This window comes from Neofelis nebulosa, chromosome 1 (assembly GCF_028018385.1).
Source record: "Neofelis nebulosa isolate mNeoNeb1 chromosome 1, mNeoNeb1.pri, whole genome shotgun sequence".
Classification (NCBI taxonomy): domain Eukaryota; kingdom Metazoa; phylum Chordata; class Mammalia; order Carnivora; family Felidae; genus Neofelis; species Neofelis nebulosa.
The window spans coordinates 120,224,924-120,239,853 of NC_080782.1; the positions used below are offsets into that span (position 1 = coordinate 120,224,924).

At 40.0% G+C, this 14,930-nt stretch overlaps 2 protein-coding genes across 2 annotated transcripts in view; one reads left to right on the forward strand and one right to left on the reverse strand.

The window, feature by feature from the left end:
• The window catches only part of KCTD16 (potassium channel tetramerization domain containing 16), a 274,596-nt gene that overhangs the window by 77,598 nt on the left and 182,068 nt on the right, over positions 1 to 14,930 (reverse strand). The window lies entirely within an intron of this gene.
• On the forward strand, positions 11,115 to 11,932 carry LOC131513738 (succinate dehydrogenase assembly factor 4, mitochondrial-like). Its single transcript, XM_058732917.1, has one exon. The coding sequence runs from the start codon at positions 11,163 to 11,165 to the stop codon at positions 11,484 to 11,486; it is 324 nt and encodes a 107-aa protein (XP_058588900.1). The 5' UTR covers positions 11,115 to 11,162; the 3' UTR covers positions 11,487 to 11,932.

A 14,930-nucleotide genomic window follows, 5' to 3' on the forward strand; every position in this document is an offset into this window, starting at 1 on the left:
TGGAAGACTGGACTCTACTCTGCCCTTCCAGTAAGGCAGCAAGGGGGTACACAAGGCCTGCCTCCCAGGCCTGGCCCTCTGGCTGTCTTACTATTTGAGTTCACTGCACATACACAGTGTAGAGTAAGGGGACCCTGAGTTTGCTCTATCACCTTAGAATTGGGGTGGGATATTAGTAAGTCTCATTTATCTTCATTTCTAGAACTACCACTTATGCTTTGGTACTTACCAGAGAGTCCTGCATGGAGAGAGTGGGGTAGGGAAGACTAAGCAATGTGTGTGGTAGGTGGGCTGAATAATGGTCTCCCAAAGATTTCTATCCCCAGAATCCGTGACTATGTTATCTTACACAGTACATTAATTTCCTGGGGTTACCAGAGCAAATTACCACACACTAGTCGCTTAAAACAACTGAAATTTATTTTCTCACAGTTCTGGAGGCCAAAAGTACAAAATCAAGATGTCAGTAGGGCAATTTCTTCTCAGAGGAAGAATCTGCTCTAAGCCTCTCTTTTAGCTCCCAGGGTCTGCTGACAATACAATCCTTGGCCATCCTTGGCTTGCAGACATGTCACTCCAATCTCTGCCTCTATAGTCACAAAATATTCTCCCTGTAGGTCACTTCTATCTTTGCGTCTTCGCATGACATTCTCTTCTGTGTGTCTGTGTCTAAACTTCTCTTGTTGTATAAAGATACCAGTCATTGGATTAGGATCCACTCTCATCCAGTATAAACTAACTTTATTTTTTAAAAATTTTTTTTAACGTTTATTTTTGAGACAGAGACAGAGCATGAACGGGGGAGGGTCAGAGAGAGGGAGACACAGAATCTGAAACAGGGTCCAGGCTCTGAGCTGTCAGCACAGAGCCCGACGCGGGGCTCGAACTCACGGACTGCGAGATCATGACCTGAGCTGAAGTCGGCCGCCCAACCAACTGAGCCACCCAGGCGCCCCAGTATAAACTAACTTTAACATGACCACATCTGCAAAGACACTATTTCCTTTTTAAAAAATGTTTATTTATTTTGATCACTGTCAGTGCAGAGCCCGATGTGGGACTTGAACCCACAACTCTGAGAGCATGATCTGAGCCGAAGAGTTGGGTGCTTAACCAACCCTTTGCAGGAGGTACCCTTATTATTCCTAGTACAAAGCTGAGAAGAATAATAGAAGAAACAATAAATAACTTTTAGCTAGCAAGGTCATATTCACTGGTACTCAGGATTAGGGCTTTAACATATATTTTTAAGAGACACAATTTAACCCACATTACATGGTAAAAAAAAGACTGCAGATATGATTAAGGATCTTGAGATGGGGAAATTATCCAGGATTATCCAAGTGTGCTCAATAGAATCACATGGCTCCTTACAAAAGGGAGATGGGGGATCAGAGGTCAGAGAGAAGAAGGCTATTTGACTACGAAGGGGAATGGGAGTGATCCAGCCATATACCACCATATACCAACAGACCCCAATGCTAGAAGCAGCAAGGAACAAATTATCCCCAGGAGCCTCCAGAAAGAATCAGTTCTGTGAACATCTTTGATTTTTAACCCCAGTAAAACTCATTTCAGACTTCTGACCTCCAGAAATGTAATATATCTAGGTTATTTTAAGCCACCTAGTTTGGAGTAATTTGACACAGCAAGAATAGGAAACTGAACACTAGGCAATTAAAAAAAATATAATTTTTACACTTTGTTTTCCATTAATATTTGGGGATACAGTTCCCTTACCAAGAGGCAAATGAGCGCTTGGTAGAATTTGAACACCAAAACCATGCCAGAAACCTTTAACAACTAAGTTATACCACTCAACTAAGCTCTCTTGAAGAATTATCTCATCAACTTTTTTTTTTTTTTAATGTTTTATTTTTGAGAGAGCATTAGCAGGGAAGGGGCAGACAGAGAGGGGGACAGAGGATCTGAAGCAGGCTCTGTGCTGACAGCTCCCATGTGGGGCTAGAATTCATGAACCGTGAGATCATGACCTGAGCCAAAGTCTGACACTCAACCAACTGAGCCGCTCGAGTGCTTCATGAACACTTCAACAACCCTTTGCAGCAGGTACCCTTATTATCCCTAGTACAATGCTGAGAAAAATGAGGTCAAGAAACAATAAATCACTTGTAGGTAGCAATTAGTAGAGTCAGAATTGAACTCATATCATTTTGACTCCAGGACTTCTATTTTCTTTTATCAGCACATCATACTCTTACTCTATTCATCTATCGTCAGATAGGTGACTTCACGGGACACAAGACATAAAGCTTGGTCTACAAATACTGTGAAAGTGCCACACTTGTCATTTGTCTTTATACAAGAGAAGTAGCCACTATTTACCTGGCCACTTAAGGGGAGGCAGTGAAAGAGAGGCCAAGTAAACATCTTCCTGCCACAAATGCTATTGTGAAATAATCAATCAGTCCAGTAAAGCTTCTTTTGAAGCCAATGAACAATCAGTGGTGCCAGTGCCCAACTGGCAGAAGAATAACAGCCTTGGGTACTCCGTGTGCCAACAGATTCTGGCTTAATGCACCAAGCTGACCTTTTCTTCCAAAAACTGAATGTAAGAAAACCATCCTCTCATCTCTATTTCTTTGGGCTATTTCTGAGGCATTGGAAAGTTGTCCAGCATAGGCTGTAAGCTCCACGAGGGCACCATGTCTGATACTCACTTCTGTTGTCAGGGCCTAACACAATGCCTAGGAAAGAGGTGCTCCACAAATACTAGATAAATGAAGAGAACAGGAGTTTGAAATGCTTAGATCCAGACATCATTCCTACCATCTATCAGCTGTGTTAAATTGAGTAATTCACTTCTCCTCACTGAGCTTATTTCCCTATCTGTGAGGCACAAATTTAAAATCTGGGAGGCAATGACTTTGTCTTATGGAGCATTAGAGAACTCAGCAAGATGTACTGCACATATCTTTTTTTTTTTTTTTTTTTTTTAGATTTTCTTTTTAAGTAACCTCTAAACCCAACATGGGGATCAAACTTAAGATCCTGAGATCAAGAGTCACATGCTTTGCCAACTGAGCCAGCCAGGTGCCCCGTAAGTTATCTCTTAATGAAACAGCCATGACTGAGTCAATGGATGAATGGATGGGTGAATGGAGAGTAAAGGTAAGTTGGGCACATTTTTTGTTGCCCCAAAGCAATGCTAATATTGCAAACATACATCTGCCTGCAAAGTGCACAGAAAACTGCATGCTCCCGCTTGTCAATGCTGTTGGCAGACTCAAGATGGCCACAGCTTCCCCAAAGGTCACCAACTAAGCCCTATTTACATGGAAACAAATTAAAAGTACGAGTGGAATGATATTTTTCTCCTTTTCACCCATAATGGTATCTGTGTTTGTGTCTGTGCATTCCGTGTGTGTTTCAGTTGAATATAGGAGGGAGTATAATCCTACATCACGGAGAATTGAAAAAGACAGTGCAAGTTTGGCATATTTCCCCTCTGGAAGTATGCTCATTTCTTTTATTTTTTATCAATATTTCTGTTATGAATTTCATATGATTGACATTGTAACTCCCCGTTATATATGAAAATCAATGTATAATGTAAGAATTTAAGTGAACTACACCTTTAGTAAGAATGTGACTGTGACATAGAGGTCAGAGCAGCAATCGGAGCCTGGGCTGTCACTCACCACCTTGGTAAAGACACAAAGCACCATGTGTCTTTGAGCTTCAACTCCTTTATCTTTAAGAGGAGGGATTCATACTTGACCTATAACTCGGTCTACAAGGTCTCATGATATAGCCTCTACCTACCTTTCCAAACATTGGCCAACTACTCCCCTCCCTCACTCTGTCCCAATCACAGTAGCCTTTTTTCTGTTCCCAAACATGTAAAGCTTCTCATAGTTCATGACATTTTACCTGTTGTTCCATCTGCCTGGAAATGCTCTTCCCTCAAATTTTCCTATCACTGGCTCCTTTTCCTCCACCAGGGCTCAGCTCAAATGACTCCATGTAGGGAGGTCTTTTCCAGTTGCCCAACTTAAAAGTGAAAATTTAATGATTATCATGATTTTGGTTTGTTTCCTTTATAGTATTTATGAATATATAATGTTTTCTTGATATTTGCTTGCTTTGTTACTGTTTGACTCCTCTCTTTAGATTGTAAGGTCCACAAACATAGGAACTGTTATCTGTCTTTCCCATCATTGAATCCTAGGATCTCAAACAGTGCCTGGTATATAGATGGTTTTGAATGAGTAATTTCCAGGTTGCTGTCCATGTATAATGTTCTCTATCATGTTAAAATTTACTGTGACTTATTAGACATCTCTCTTCCCCCAAAGCACTGCACCCAGTAATAAAAGAAAATAAACACACTGATGTGTTGCAGGAGGATTCCTGTGGTAAGCAGTTCCCTGCAGCTGTGCTCTGGACAAGAGGTGCTGATACACATACCATGCTTAGGAACTCTACCTGATCGGATGCTACAGGGTTCCAGGTGGCCACCTCCGTCCTCCCTCTTGGGCTCTTGATCCCTTCCTTGTATCAAACTAGTAGGGATATCACACCTGTGAGTCACGTGTGGTGGACATCTCTCAAGGAGGCCTCCCGAGCCTCTGCCCTCTTTACTGCAAGCCCCTTGTCCCATCCAGCAGGCTCCTATACCCATAAGAATTCTGTCTTGATTTATTCAAACTTCCTTTGCTGTGTGACACAGAACTGAAACTCTTCTTGTTGTAAGCCAAGGGTGAAAGTGTATCATGCGGAGAAAACAATCAATATATTTAGAAAGTAAACATACTGAAAGTAAAGAGGCACTGAGATCATAGCTGTGCCTATTTTACGACTATGGCATTATGAGTGGGGGATATGGGAACATAAGTTAAAGACAAAGCCGAAACAATGAAGTATTTGAACTTGAGTTTACAGATTCTCAAAGGAAAAATTCTCGCACCCAAAATTCCTTAGTTCTTTGCTCTGCTATCAGAGGTACAATCAATCTGAAATCTTTTCTCATGTGGAGATTTAGAAAATAGAGAACTGCAGTACACATTTGGTGCCAGATGATGGGCCGAGGATGAGAAAATGAGGTGAGTATAAGGATATGATAATAATTGTTGCTATATTCATGACAAACTAAGTTCTATGTATGAAATGCCGTTTGTTCTTCTGATTTATCAATCAGACTAAGGAAGATTATACGGAGTGGACTTTGTGGACTGGACTGGCTTTTAATGAAATATACTTCAACATTTCAATAAGATTTATAGAATGAGGAAAAATGTGCATAAACTGTCATTATATATTCAAATGGTTTCATCTCAACAAATGTCCTTGTAATTGATATGGCGGCCCCCAAATGGTAAAACGCGAGCACTTTGTTCACTGGAAATGGCTTCTATTTAGAAATGATCAGAGAAAACATATTACAAAAGCCAGAGAAGCCTAATTACTGTCTCTGTCTCTGCCTCTATATAATGTTGTAAAGTTGCAGTATTAGATATTAGGATATTAGATATTAAATATTAGTATAAGAATATTAGGTTCTTAAAATGCCAGGTGAAAAAATTCCACTTAATGGTGAGCCACTTGCACCTCAAGGAATGGAGAAAATAGGAATGACTTAGATGTAACTTGAGGGCACAACATAATCTCATGTGAGTCATCTCATAGTTAGATAACTCTGGTAAAACTGTACATGTAGGTCAGGAGTGTTCCTAAGGCTCAGTATGCACAGTGATGGTGTCACTTTAATCTTCAGATTCCCCGGAGCACCAGGCATCTTGTTTCACACATAGTAGGAATTCAGTCAACATCTGCTTCAAGGGAATACAAATCAGCACCCTGCTCCTCTGTATTAGCAAACTTGCTGTCATTTCTCTCCAGTACCTACAGGAGAGATGCACACTAGAGCCTTTAACTCACAGGAACCAGTTGAGAATCTCATGTTTTACTCTTACAGCAAAGGTTTCAAAAAGTTATGGTATATAGGTACAAATGCAAGGAATTATTGAGATGTAACAATAAAAAACATGGTTGTTTGTACTGCAGACCTAAGTCCTGAAGAAATAAAAAAAAAAAAAACTCTGATAAAATAGTACAAATAAATAACTAAAGCAGGTAAACCTACATGGGAGTCTCTCTCTGGGGTGAATTTACATAAATGTATGTGTGTGTGTGTATACAATATATTCTAAAGTGTTTATACCAATAGCTTATTTGTATTAACTACTCCAAACTTTTTATGGAAGGAGGCATTTTCACATCTAGTCAAGCTACAAAACTTGTGAATAACTTTTAAAAACAACTTGGAGACATAAGATAACTAATATTTTTAGGGCTCATGCTGAAAGGACTTAATGAGGAATTAGCTGTGAAGTAAATTAAAGCAAATTCCCACTTTCTTTTAACAACCTGCCTTGTACTCCGGCTATGTAAATTAGCATGAGCTCATAATCATGTCAGACTAAAATAAATCAGACTGGACATAAACATAAGAAGATTGAGGAAAAGCAGGATTTAACAAAAATGTTAAAGTATATATACTAATAACAGATGCAGGAAGCTCTCCTCTTTACTACCTAATATGTTACTACCATTCCACTATAAATATGAAAAATAGTAGTAAACACATTACTATTTTGTAAAACTATAAACTGGCAACATATCTACTAATAAAACATAAAAAGTGAGCAAAATACACTCAATAGGTTTAGCTATAGGATTTCCATTGGTGGCAAAGCACAAAGTCAGTAAGCTCACCAGAAAGTTCATTGGATTTGGGTATGAAGAATACAAAATAGTCAAATCCATGGTTTCATGGTTCAGCTATTTTGATTACTTGTTCATCAAACCAGCCCACCTGCACAGTGATGCACTAGTTGCTAGTGTGAAGGCTGGGATGGAAGGCCTCATGTGACATGTTCTATACATGTTTATTTTATTTTTTTTGGATCATCTCAAAGGGAATCTGAGACATGCTCTCCTTACCAGCATGAGGGATGGCTTCTTTTTTATGGACGATTTGCCTATGTCTCCATCATTTCCAAAATATACAAGACAAGTATTTCTATAAAGTGAATCCAACAATGCTAAAAAAGAAAAAGAAACAACTAGCAAATGAATAATAAACAAAGTACTGTACTTGACTAGAAGATGTTACCAGTCAGTTTACATCTCAGAGACTGGAAAAGAGGCTAATCTGTCTTTCACACAGGAGCACTGATCAGCATGAAACCTATCTTGAGCCTCTCTGAAAGAGACAAAATGATGCTTAGATTTTTTTATTTGCAACATTAGATTTGGGCAGAAAGCCTGATGTGGATTTCAGAAATGACCAAACATATTATTTAGGCAAGTAACCTGTAAACAATCTCAGGAAGCTTCCCTGCTTATCTCTTCAAAGTATGTCTCTGAACCTTGATTCTCAACGACAGAAGAAGGTATCAACTAAGTTTTAATTAAGTCCAAAAATAGTTTCCCTACATCTTTCTCTAATCAAGATCCCAGAATGTCAGCTGAGTTTTATTTAACTGTTTAAACACAAATGTCATTGGGATATAAATCATGAGTGTTGGCTAAAGACCTCAGGTGATAACTTTGAGACACCAAAATGAAGTACCAAACTAAATTCCATGCTTTCAAAATGGATGGCCCAGATGGGCTTTATGACTATGACTCCTCATTTACACAAAGGGAATACAGACATTGAGGGCTAAAAAAAAAATAGAGGATTTTTACAGTAATTTATTGCATAAGCTGCTGCCATGTAGCTACTTTCTTTCCTTAAAGGCAAGAGAGGGGTAGAATCTTTCAAGGTGACTACCTGAAGAACTTGATAAATCCCTGGAGTTTGAGAGGCAAAGTGGATTGGAGTATGACTTCCCATTTCCTCCTCCTGCTTCCTTCCCCTGTCCTCCCCCTTCCCCACACCCAAATTCTAGAACAAGGTTGGCAAACCTCTCAAAATAAATAAATAAACATTAAAAACAAACAAACAAACAAACAAACAAACAGGCAGTGGGCCAGAATTGGCCCATGGGCCATGGTTTACCAGCATGTGATCTAGAAGTTGACAGATATCTTGGGCAGTGCAGCCCAACGAGTGGCTACGGAGGTGTGGTCAGCTTACTTGACTGTAGCCCTTAGGCAAAGACGATTGAGGGTTTCCCTTGGTACAGATAAGGACCATGTTGGAAACACAAAGCCAGCCTGGAACTGCTTGAACTGTGCCCAAAAGTACTACCTTGGAGGGCATTAGAACTTCAACAGGGAGACTATCATCAAGAGAACTGCCAGAATGTAAGGATGCAAGGAGGAGGGTGTGAGTGAGGAATAAAGAACCCTACTAGAGGTTCCCCCTGCAGCCAGCTCAGCCAGAGTGGAGACGCAGCCTAGCAATTGCATTGAGACCTATTAGCCCTGAGAGAGTTCATAAGACTTTTATTGCCTCAGAATGCTTAGAGAGGCCTCCATGAGCTTTCTGCTCAAGGCAGGGAAGGCCTTGTTTCGGTCGATAAATTTTAAAGGATGCGTGGAAAACAAAAATAAGCTGGCATTTTGACTACATTTCTTAAGCTATATGGTTCAATACAACAGATACAGAAACATCCCCTCCCCATGCCTACCCATTAAAAAAGAAATTGATAAATGGAAACAACTATCTGGGTTATCAACTCAATTAAATAACTCTCCCATGGTTGCACCGATTCTCCACTGTCCACTTCAGTTTAAGTCAGTGCTTCTCACATTTTAGCAAGCACCAGCCTCGCCTGGAGGACTTCTTAAAACACAGATTGCTAGGTCCCACTCCCAAAGATTCCGATTCAGTGGGACCGGGCTGGGACCTCAGAATGTACATTTCTAACAAGTTCCCAGGGGATACTGATGCTTCCAGTCCAGGATCACACTCTGAGAAACCACTGGTTTAACCCAGGCCTGGTTTCTAAATGTGACTTGTCACCACAGTATAGGACCTTCCAACATCAGCTGGGCACATTATAACACTTCAGTTGTTCACAGTGGTGATTAGTCACGCTGGTTCAGTTTTCAGAAACCAGCTATGGCTACCAAATCATTCATCTGTTTTGCCAACACCATCTATCTCTTCTGGTGTCATGGGCAACTTTTCGCAAGGAACCTGGATTTTCTGGCCTTGCCTTTCCTTTGTTCACATATAACATGAAGGTAGTTGCCTGCCAATATCAAGCATTTTATACAATGTCACCGATCCATCCAGTGCAAGAAAGGATATTGAAGGGAGTTTACTGACATATTGTCTGACATTGTCATGATCCATGAGTGGCAGAAAATAGACACCAGTGAGTAGGCAGATTTCCATCTGGCAAGAAGATGGCTGTAATGAGCACCAGTGTGAAATGACAGATAGTAATAGAAACTAGAAAGTCGATGGGAAAATTAGTTTTCCTCATTTCACATCTGCACGACAGGGGGAGCTGCCAATCAAGGTCTCCAGAGACAGAGGCTTATCTAGGTTCCCAACCACTTGCAAAGCCATGTTCTCCTAAGTTATAAAAAAGAAAGAAAGAAAGAAAAAAAGAAAGAAAGAAAGAAAGAAAGAAAGAAAGAAAGAAAGAAAGAAAGAAAGAAAGAAAGAAAGAAAAAAGAAAAATCATGAGGAAAAAAATAGAATCAGTCTGTTATAGAGCTTTAAACAAATGTGTGGCTGTGAAACAAGCTGTCGCAAATTGGCACAGAGAATGCAGAAAATCAATGTGAAATGAAAGCTGCCTCTCCCAACAAAATAAAGCCAGCAATTAACTCTTCCTGTCCTTGCTGCAACCTGCAAGCCATTTAAACACCAGAACGCAGGTTGCTAGGGAAGGGGCCAATGCTTTAAATACACAGCCTACTCTCTCCTATAGCATGGATATGTGAGTGGGTAAGAAACAGGCATGCAGGTGGCAAGGAAGAACCAACTTGGCTTTCATATCTACATATCTAAATATACCCAAATATATACATTTATATATATTTATATACACACATATGCATATATAAATCTATGCGTATGTATATATGTATGTGTATGTCTGTATGTATGTACATACACACACATACACACTAAATAGGCACAGGAGACTAAGAACATATGAATGCCCAAAATTTGAATGCCCAAAATTATGCTTGTTGCCTAGAATGGGCAGGGATGACACAGGAATAAAAAAGCATCTCACAAGAGTCTTAATATTCACATGCAGAGACATACAAATCCACCACTACTTCAAAACACAAATTAAAGAATGTAACAATTCAGACACACCGTATGTTCAGCTGTTCAAACGCATCTCTGTTTTGAAGGATATACAAACGATAATAAATAGAAGGAGGTAACTAAAACAATTATGAAAGTGCTTAACGGCACAGACTGAAAGACCAGGATATTGATACATTTCAATAATTAATGTTTCAAGAATAATGCTCTGAAACAGAACGTAAACAAGTGCAACAAAGATGAGCTATAGTTCTACCAAAAGAATTCAAAAGGGTCATTCATTGCAGTATCAACATCTTTGTAAAAATGCAAACTAATGAGCATGTTTATGTGGAAGCACGGTATCGGTCAAGACACTTTCTGCTGTAGTAACAAACATCCTCCAAATCTCAGCAGTTTAGGATACAACAAAGGTGTACTGTTTGCTTATACTAACATCCAGCATTGGTCAGCAGGGAGACTCTGTCAATCATAGTCATTCAGGGGCTCACAATGCTGGAAACTTCCATGGATAAGTTATTTCCATACACATCAAAGGAGAAAGATAGAAAAGACAGAAACGCACACTAATTCTTAAACTTCCTTTAAAAAAATGTTTAATTTATTTATTTTGAGAGAGAGAGAGAGAGAGAGAGAGAGAAGCAGTGAGGGGCAGAGAGAGGGAGAGAGGGAGAGAGGGAGAGAGGGAGAGAGTGAGAGAGAGAGAGAGAAAGAGAGAGAGAGAAGAGAGAGAAGAGAGAGAGAATCCCAAGCACGCTCCACACCATCAGTGCAGAGCCTGACACGGGACTCGAACTCACGAACCATGAGACCATGACCTGAACCAAAATCAAGAGTCACATGCTTAACCGACTGAGCCCCCCTGGTGCCCCTTAGTTCTTAAATTTTCTGTCCAGAGTTCCTGCTCCTTCATCCTCTGCTGGGCCCAGAGGACGCTGCGGGAGTCGGCATCATGACTGTAACGAGGCTAGCTCGGTTGCTTGGCTACTTCCCGGCCACCGCGTGGAGAGCGGCAAGATCACCACTTGTGTGTTGTTCCGTGAGGAAAATGAGTTCTCAAGGAGAAAAATCCAAACCCATCAAACAGTCTCATAAGAAGCCAAAGTTACCAGAAGGTCGTTTTGATGCACCAGAAGATCCTAATTTAGAGAAAGAACCACTGACAAAATTTCCAGATGATATTAATCCTGTTACCAAAGAAAAAGGTGGACCCAGAGGCCCAGAACCTACCCGATATGGAGATTGGGGACGAAAAGGACGCTGTATTGACTTTTAAGCCATATATTATTAATTTCAGTATCTTTTTCTGAATATGTACATCTGAATTAATTTATTTCTTATTATTTTCTCTCTGTATATCCTTTAAGTCATTTAATCTCTATAATGTGTTTAAAAACACAAATACGGGTGCCTGGGTGGCTCAGTCAGTTAAGCTTCCAACGTCGGCTCAGGTCATGATCCCGCAGTTTGTGGGTTTGAGCCCCACATTGGGCTCTGTGCTGACAGCTCGGAGCTTGCAGCTTGCAGCTTCAAATTCTGTGTCTCCCTCTCTCTCTGCCCCTCCCCTGCTCATACTCTGTCTCTCAAAAATAAATAAAAATGTTTTAAAAACCCACAAATAATGCCTTGAAAGGAAATATGCTGCTATAAATTAAGAAAGGGGAAATATTTCTACATTAGCACATTAATTTTAATTTAAATATATTGGAGTATATAAAAGATGATTAGAGCTGCATATTTCATCATACTGCATTTTAAATTAATCAGCTGCTGTTGGGGCGCCTGGGTGGCGCAGTCGGTTAAGCGTCCGACTTCAGCCAGGTCACGATCTCGCGGTCCGTGAGTTCGAGCCCCGCGTCAGGCTCTGGGCTGATGGCTCGGAGCCTGGAGCCTGTTTCCGATTCTGTGTCTCCCTCTCTCTCTGCCCCTCCCCCGTTCATGCTCTGTCTCTCTCTGTCCCAAAAATAAAAATAAAAAAAAAAAATAAAAAAATAAAAAAAAAATAAATTAATCAGCTGCTTATAAAGTACAAATGTAAAAAAAAAAAAAAAAAAAAAAAATTTTCTGTCCAGAGCTGACATGAGTTCTCAGTTTCACTAACCAAAGTAAGAATTTAAAGCTCATACCTGAAAAGGAACCGATAAATGAAATCCAGAAAGAAGAGAAGTAGAAATATGCAATGAACAGCACCAGTGATAACCACAATCACTCCCATTTCTTGCCAGGACCAATGTAATAAAACTAAGTCTTAGCCTGTCTACATGTTTCCACTGCAGGTCTACCTCTAACCTATTCACAGAGCAACCAGAGAGAGTGAAGTGTTTTGTTTGTCTGTTTTTTCTTTTTTAAGATAAATCTACTAGTCCTATCAGTTTCATGCTTCAATACCCTTCAGTCACTCTGCACTGAACTTACAATGAGATTGAACATCTTAACCATGGGTTTACAAGGCTTTACATGATCCAACCTCTGGATACACCTATGAATTCCTCCATCTGCTCATTATTGGATCCAGGGAAAGCACTTCCCATTATCCACCTCATTCAGAGCCACCAGTGATCTTCTTTAAGTTTCCTGAATTTATGAAGCTTTGTCCATGTGCTATTCTCTCTGCTATTGTGACCTGGCTTATTCCTACTCATTCCTTCAATATTAGGCTTTCATTCTCTATCATATCTTTCTCACAGGCCTTATTTTTTCTTCATAAATCAATTAATATGCTTTTAATTATAAATTCATAATTATATAGTTATTTATGTGTTTATTTAATATCCTTTTCCCTCTGTAAATTCCCTAAGGGAAAATAAAATATTTTTTTTCCATACCTAGGCATAGCACTTGGCACACTACCTGCCATACAGTGACCACTCAACTACCACATGGATAAGTGAATCAGACTCACTTCTGCTAATGTCTAATGAAGATCAACAAATCAGTTAAAAGAAGTGTAGCACAAAGCTACTAACCTGAGATTTACAGTGAAAGTTCAATGTTAGAATTAAACATGTCTTTGTATCTTTGTCTATGCTTCACCACTTGTGCAGAAGATTCATATCCAGTATGACAAATGATCCCTCGAATCCACAGTATGTAGGTCAGCTAATGAAGTTGCCATTTTACAGTAAGATAATAGAAGCTGGGAGAAATGAAGAGACTCACCCAGTATCCTACTGCTAGTAAGAGGCAGAGTTAGGAGGTAAATTAAGAGACTTCTCATTGTACATCTGCTTCGCTTTCCACACACCATCCTGTCTCTCGGTTCAAGAAGGTCAGCCTTAGAAGTATTCATGTGGGACAGTGTTAATGAAAGGAAAATTATTAATATAACACCTGGGCCAGATTCTGTACAGATATGCATAGAATGACCTTCATTCTTACTAAGCATTTCAGAATCTCTGCCCAAAGGAATTGATTAGACAAAAGAACTTCATCAAGGGTTCAGCTTTATAAATATATCTCTCCCTGATATCCCTAAGGACCTTGAAAGCTCTACCTTTAGATCATGCCAACGTATATTTCTAAGAACACTTTATGAGATACCTGTGGTATTTGGTAGAGGTTACATATTAAGCTATGACCACATTTCAAGTACCTACTGTATGCCAGAGGCTGGCAATGGAACACAGATTCAAGGTACCAGGTTAGCTGGAATGGTCAGGAGGACAGGCAGATGTTTTAACGGGAACAAGGATCATGGTAGAAATGCAGGGTAGGTGGAATCCTAGTGGAGAAGATAGAAGCAAGAAGTGAGTGAGCAGGAATTGTTGGGAGTGGGGGTTGGAGGAAGCTCACAAAAGGCACCAACCACAATGGAACAAAAGGAAGAAACACAGGAGGAATGGAAAAAGGGAAAGGAGGATGAGAAATGTCACAATTGTTTCCTACAGGTGATGAATCAGCTTGATCCTGGTTTGAGAAGAATACGATTAACGCTCATTTGAGTTCTTCTCATGAATACTCAAGACGATGTCATGACTGAGTTTTCAGCTAGTGTATAAGTGAGCTTCACTCCCAATGCCAAAGCAAGGCCCTTCCAAAGCAAGGTCCATCTAGAGCTAGACCCCAATTTCCTCTCTCCCTCTGCCCAAGGGTTCCAAATCCAACCTTCCCCTTTTTCCTTTGAACACATCACCATTTCCAGTTCTTGCCACAGGGTGCCCCCAGTACATGCTTCTCCTTGTTCTCAAAAAAGAAATCCCAAACCACTGTTTGGTAGGCCTGGACTAGAAACAAAGAAATCCACCTGCCTGGGCAGATAGCCATGATAACTTATCATGCACAGAAAAGGCGCTAAATAGATTGGCTATAATTCCACTCACATCCATATAAAAGAGCTGCATAAAACATTAAATGTGTATAGCCACTTGCTTCAGAGATAAATGATAAGACTCATTGGTTTGGACAAAACAATTTTTTAAAATATGAGATTAGGTAATGAACATCCTCAAGAGGCTCCGTAGAAGATAGTACACATTCAGAGATAGTCTACAAGCTAGAATCCAATTTTAATTAGGTCATTGCTCCAGCAATAACCAAGACCTTTGGAAGAAAGAGAAACTGTTCTTTCTCCCAAGCAAGGAAAGGGTCAAATCACTTCTGAACTGGAAACTTGCATAACCAACACAAAGGGCAGCTTGATACAGCCAAGAGAATTTTTACCAACATGCCTATACTTCATACCCTGTACACACCACTTACAGTTCTCCTGGCTGTCCCTTAC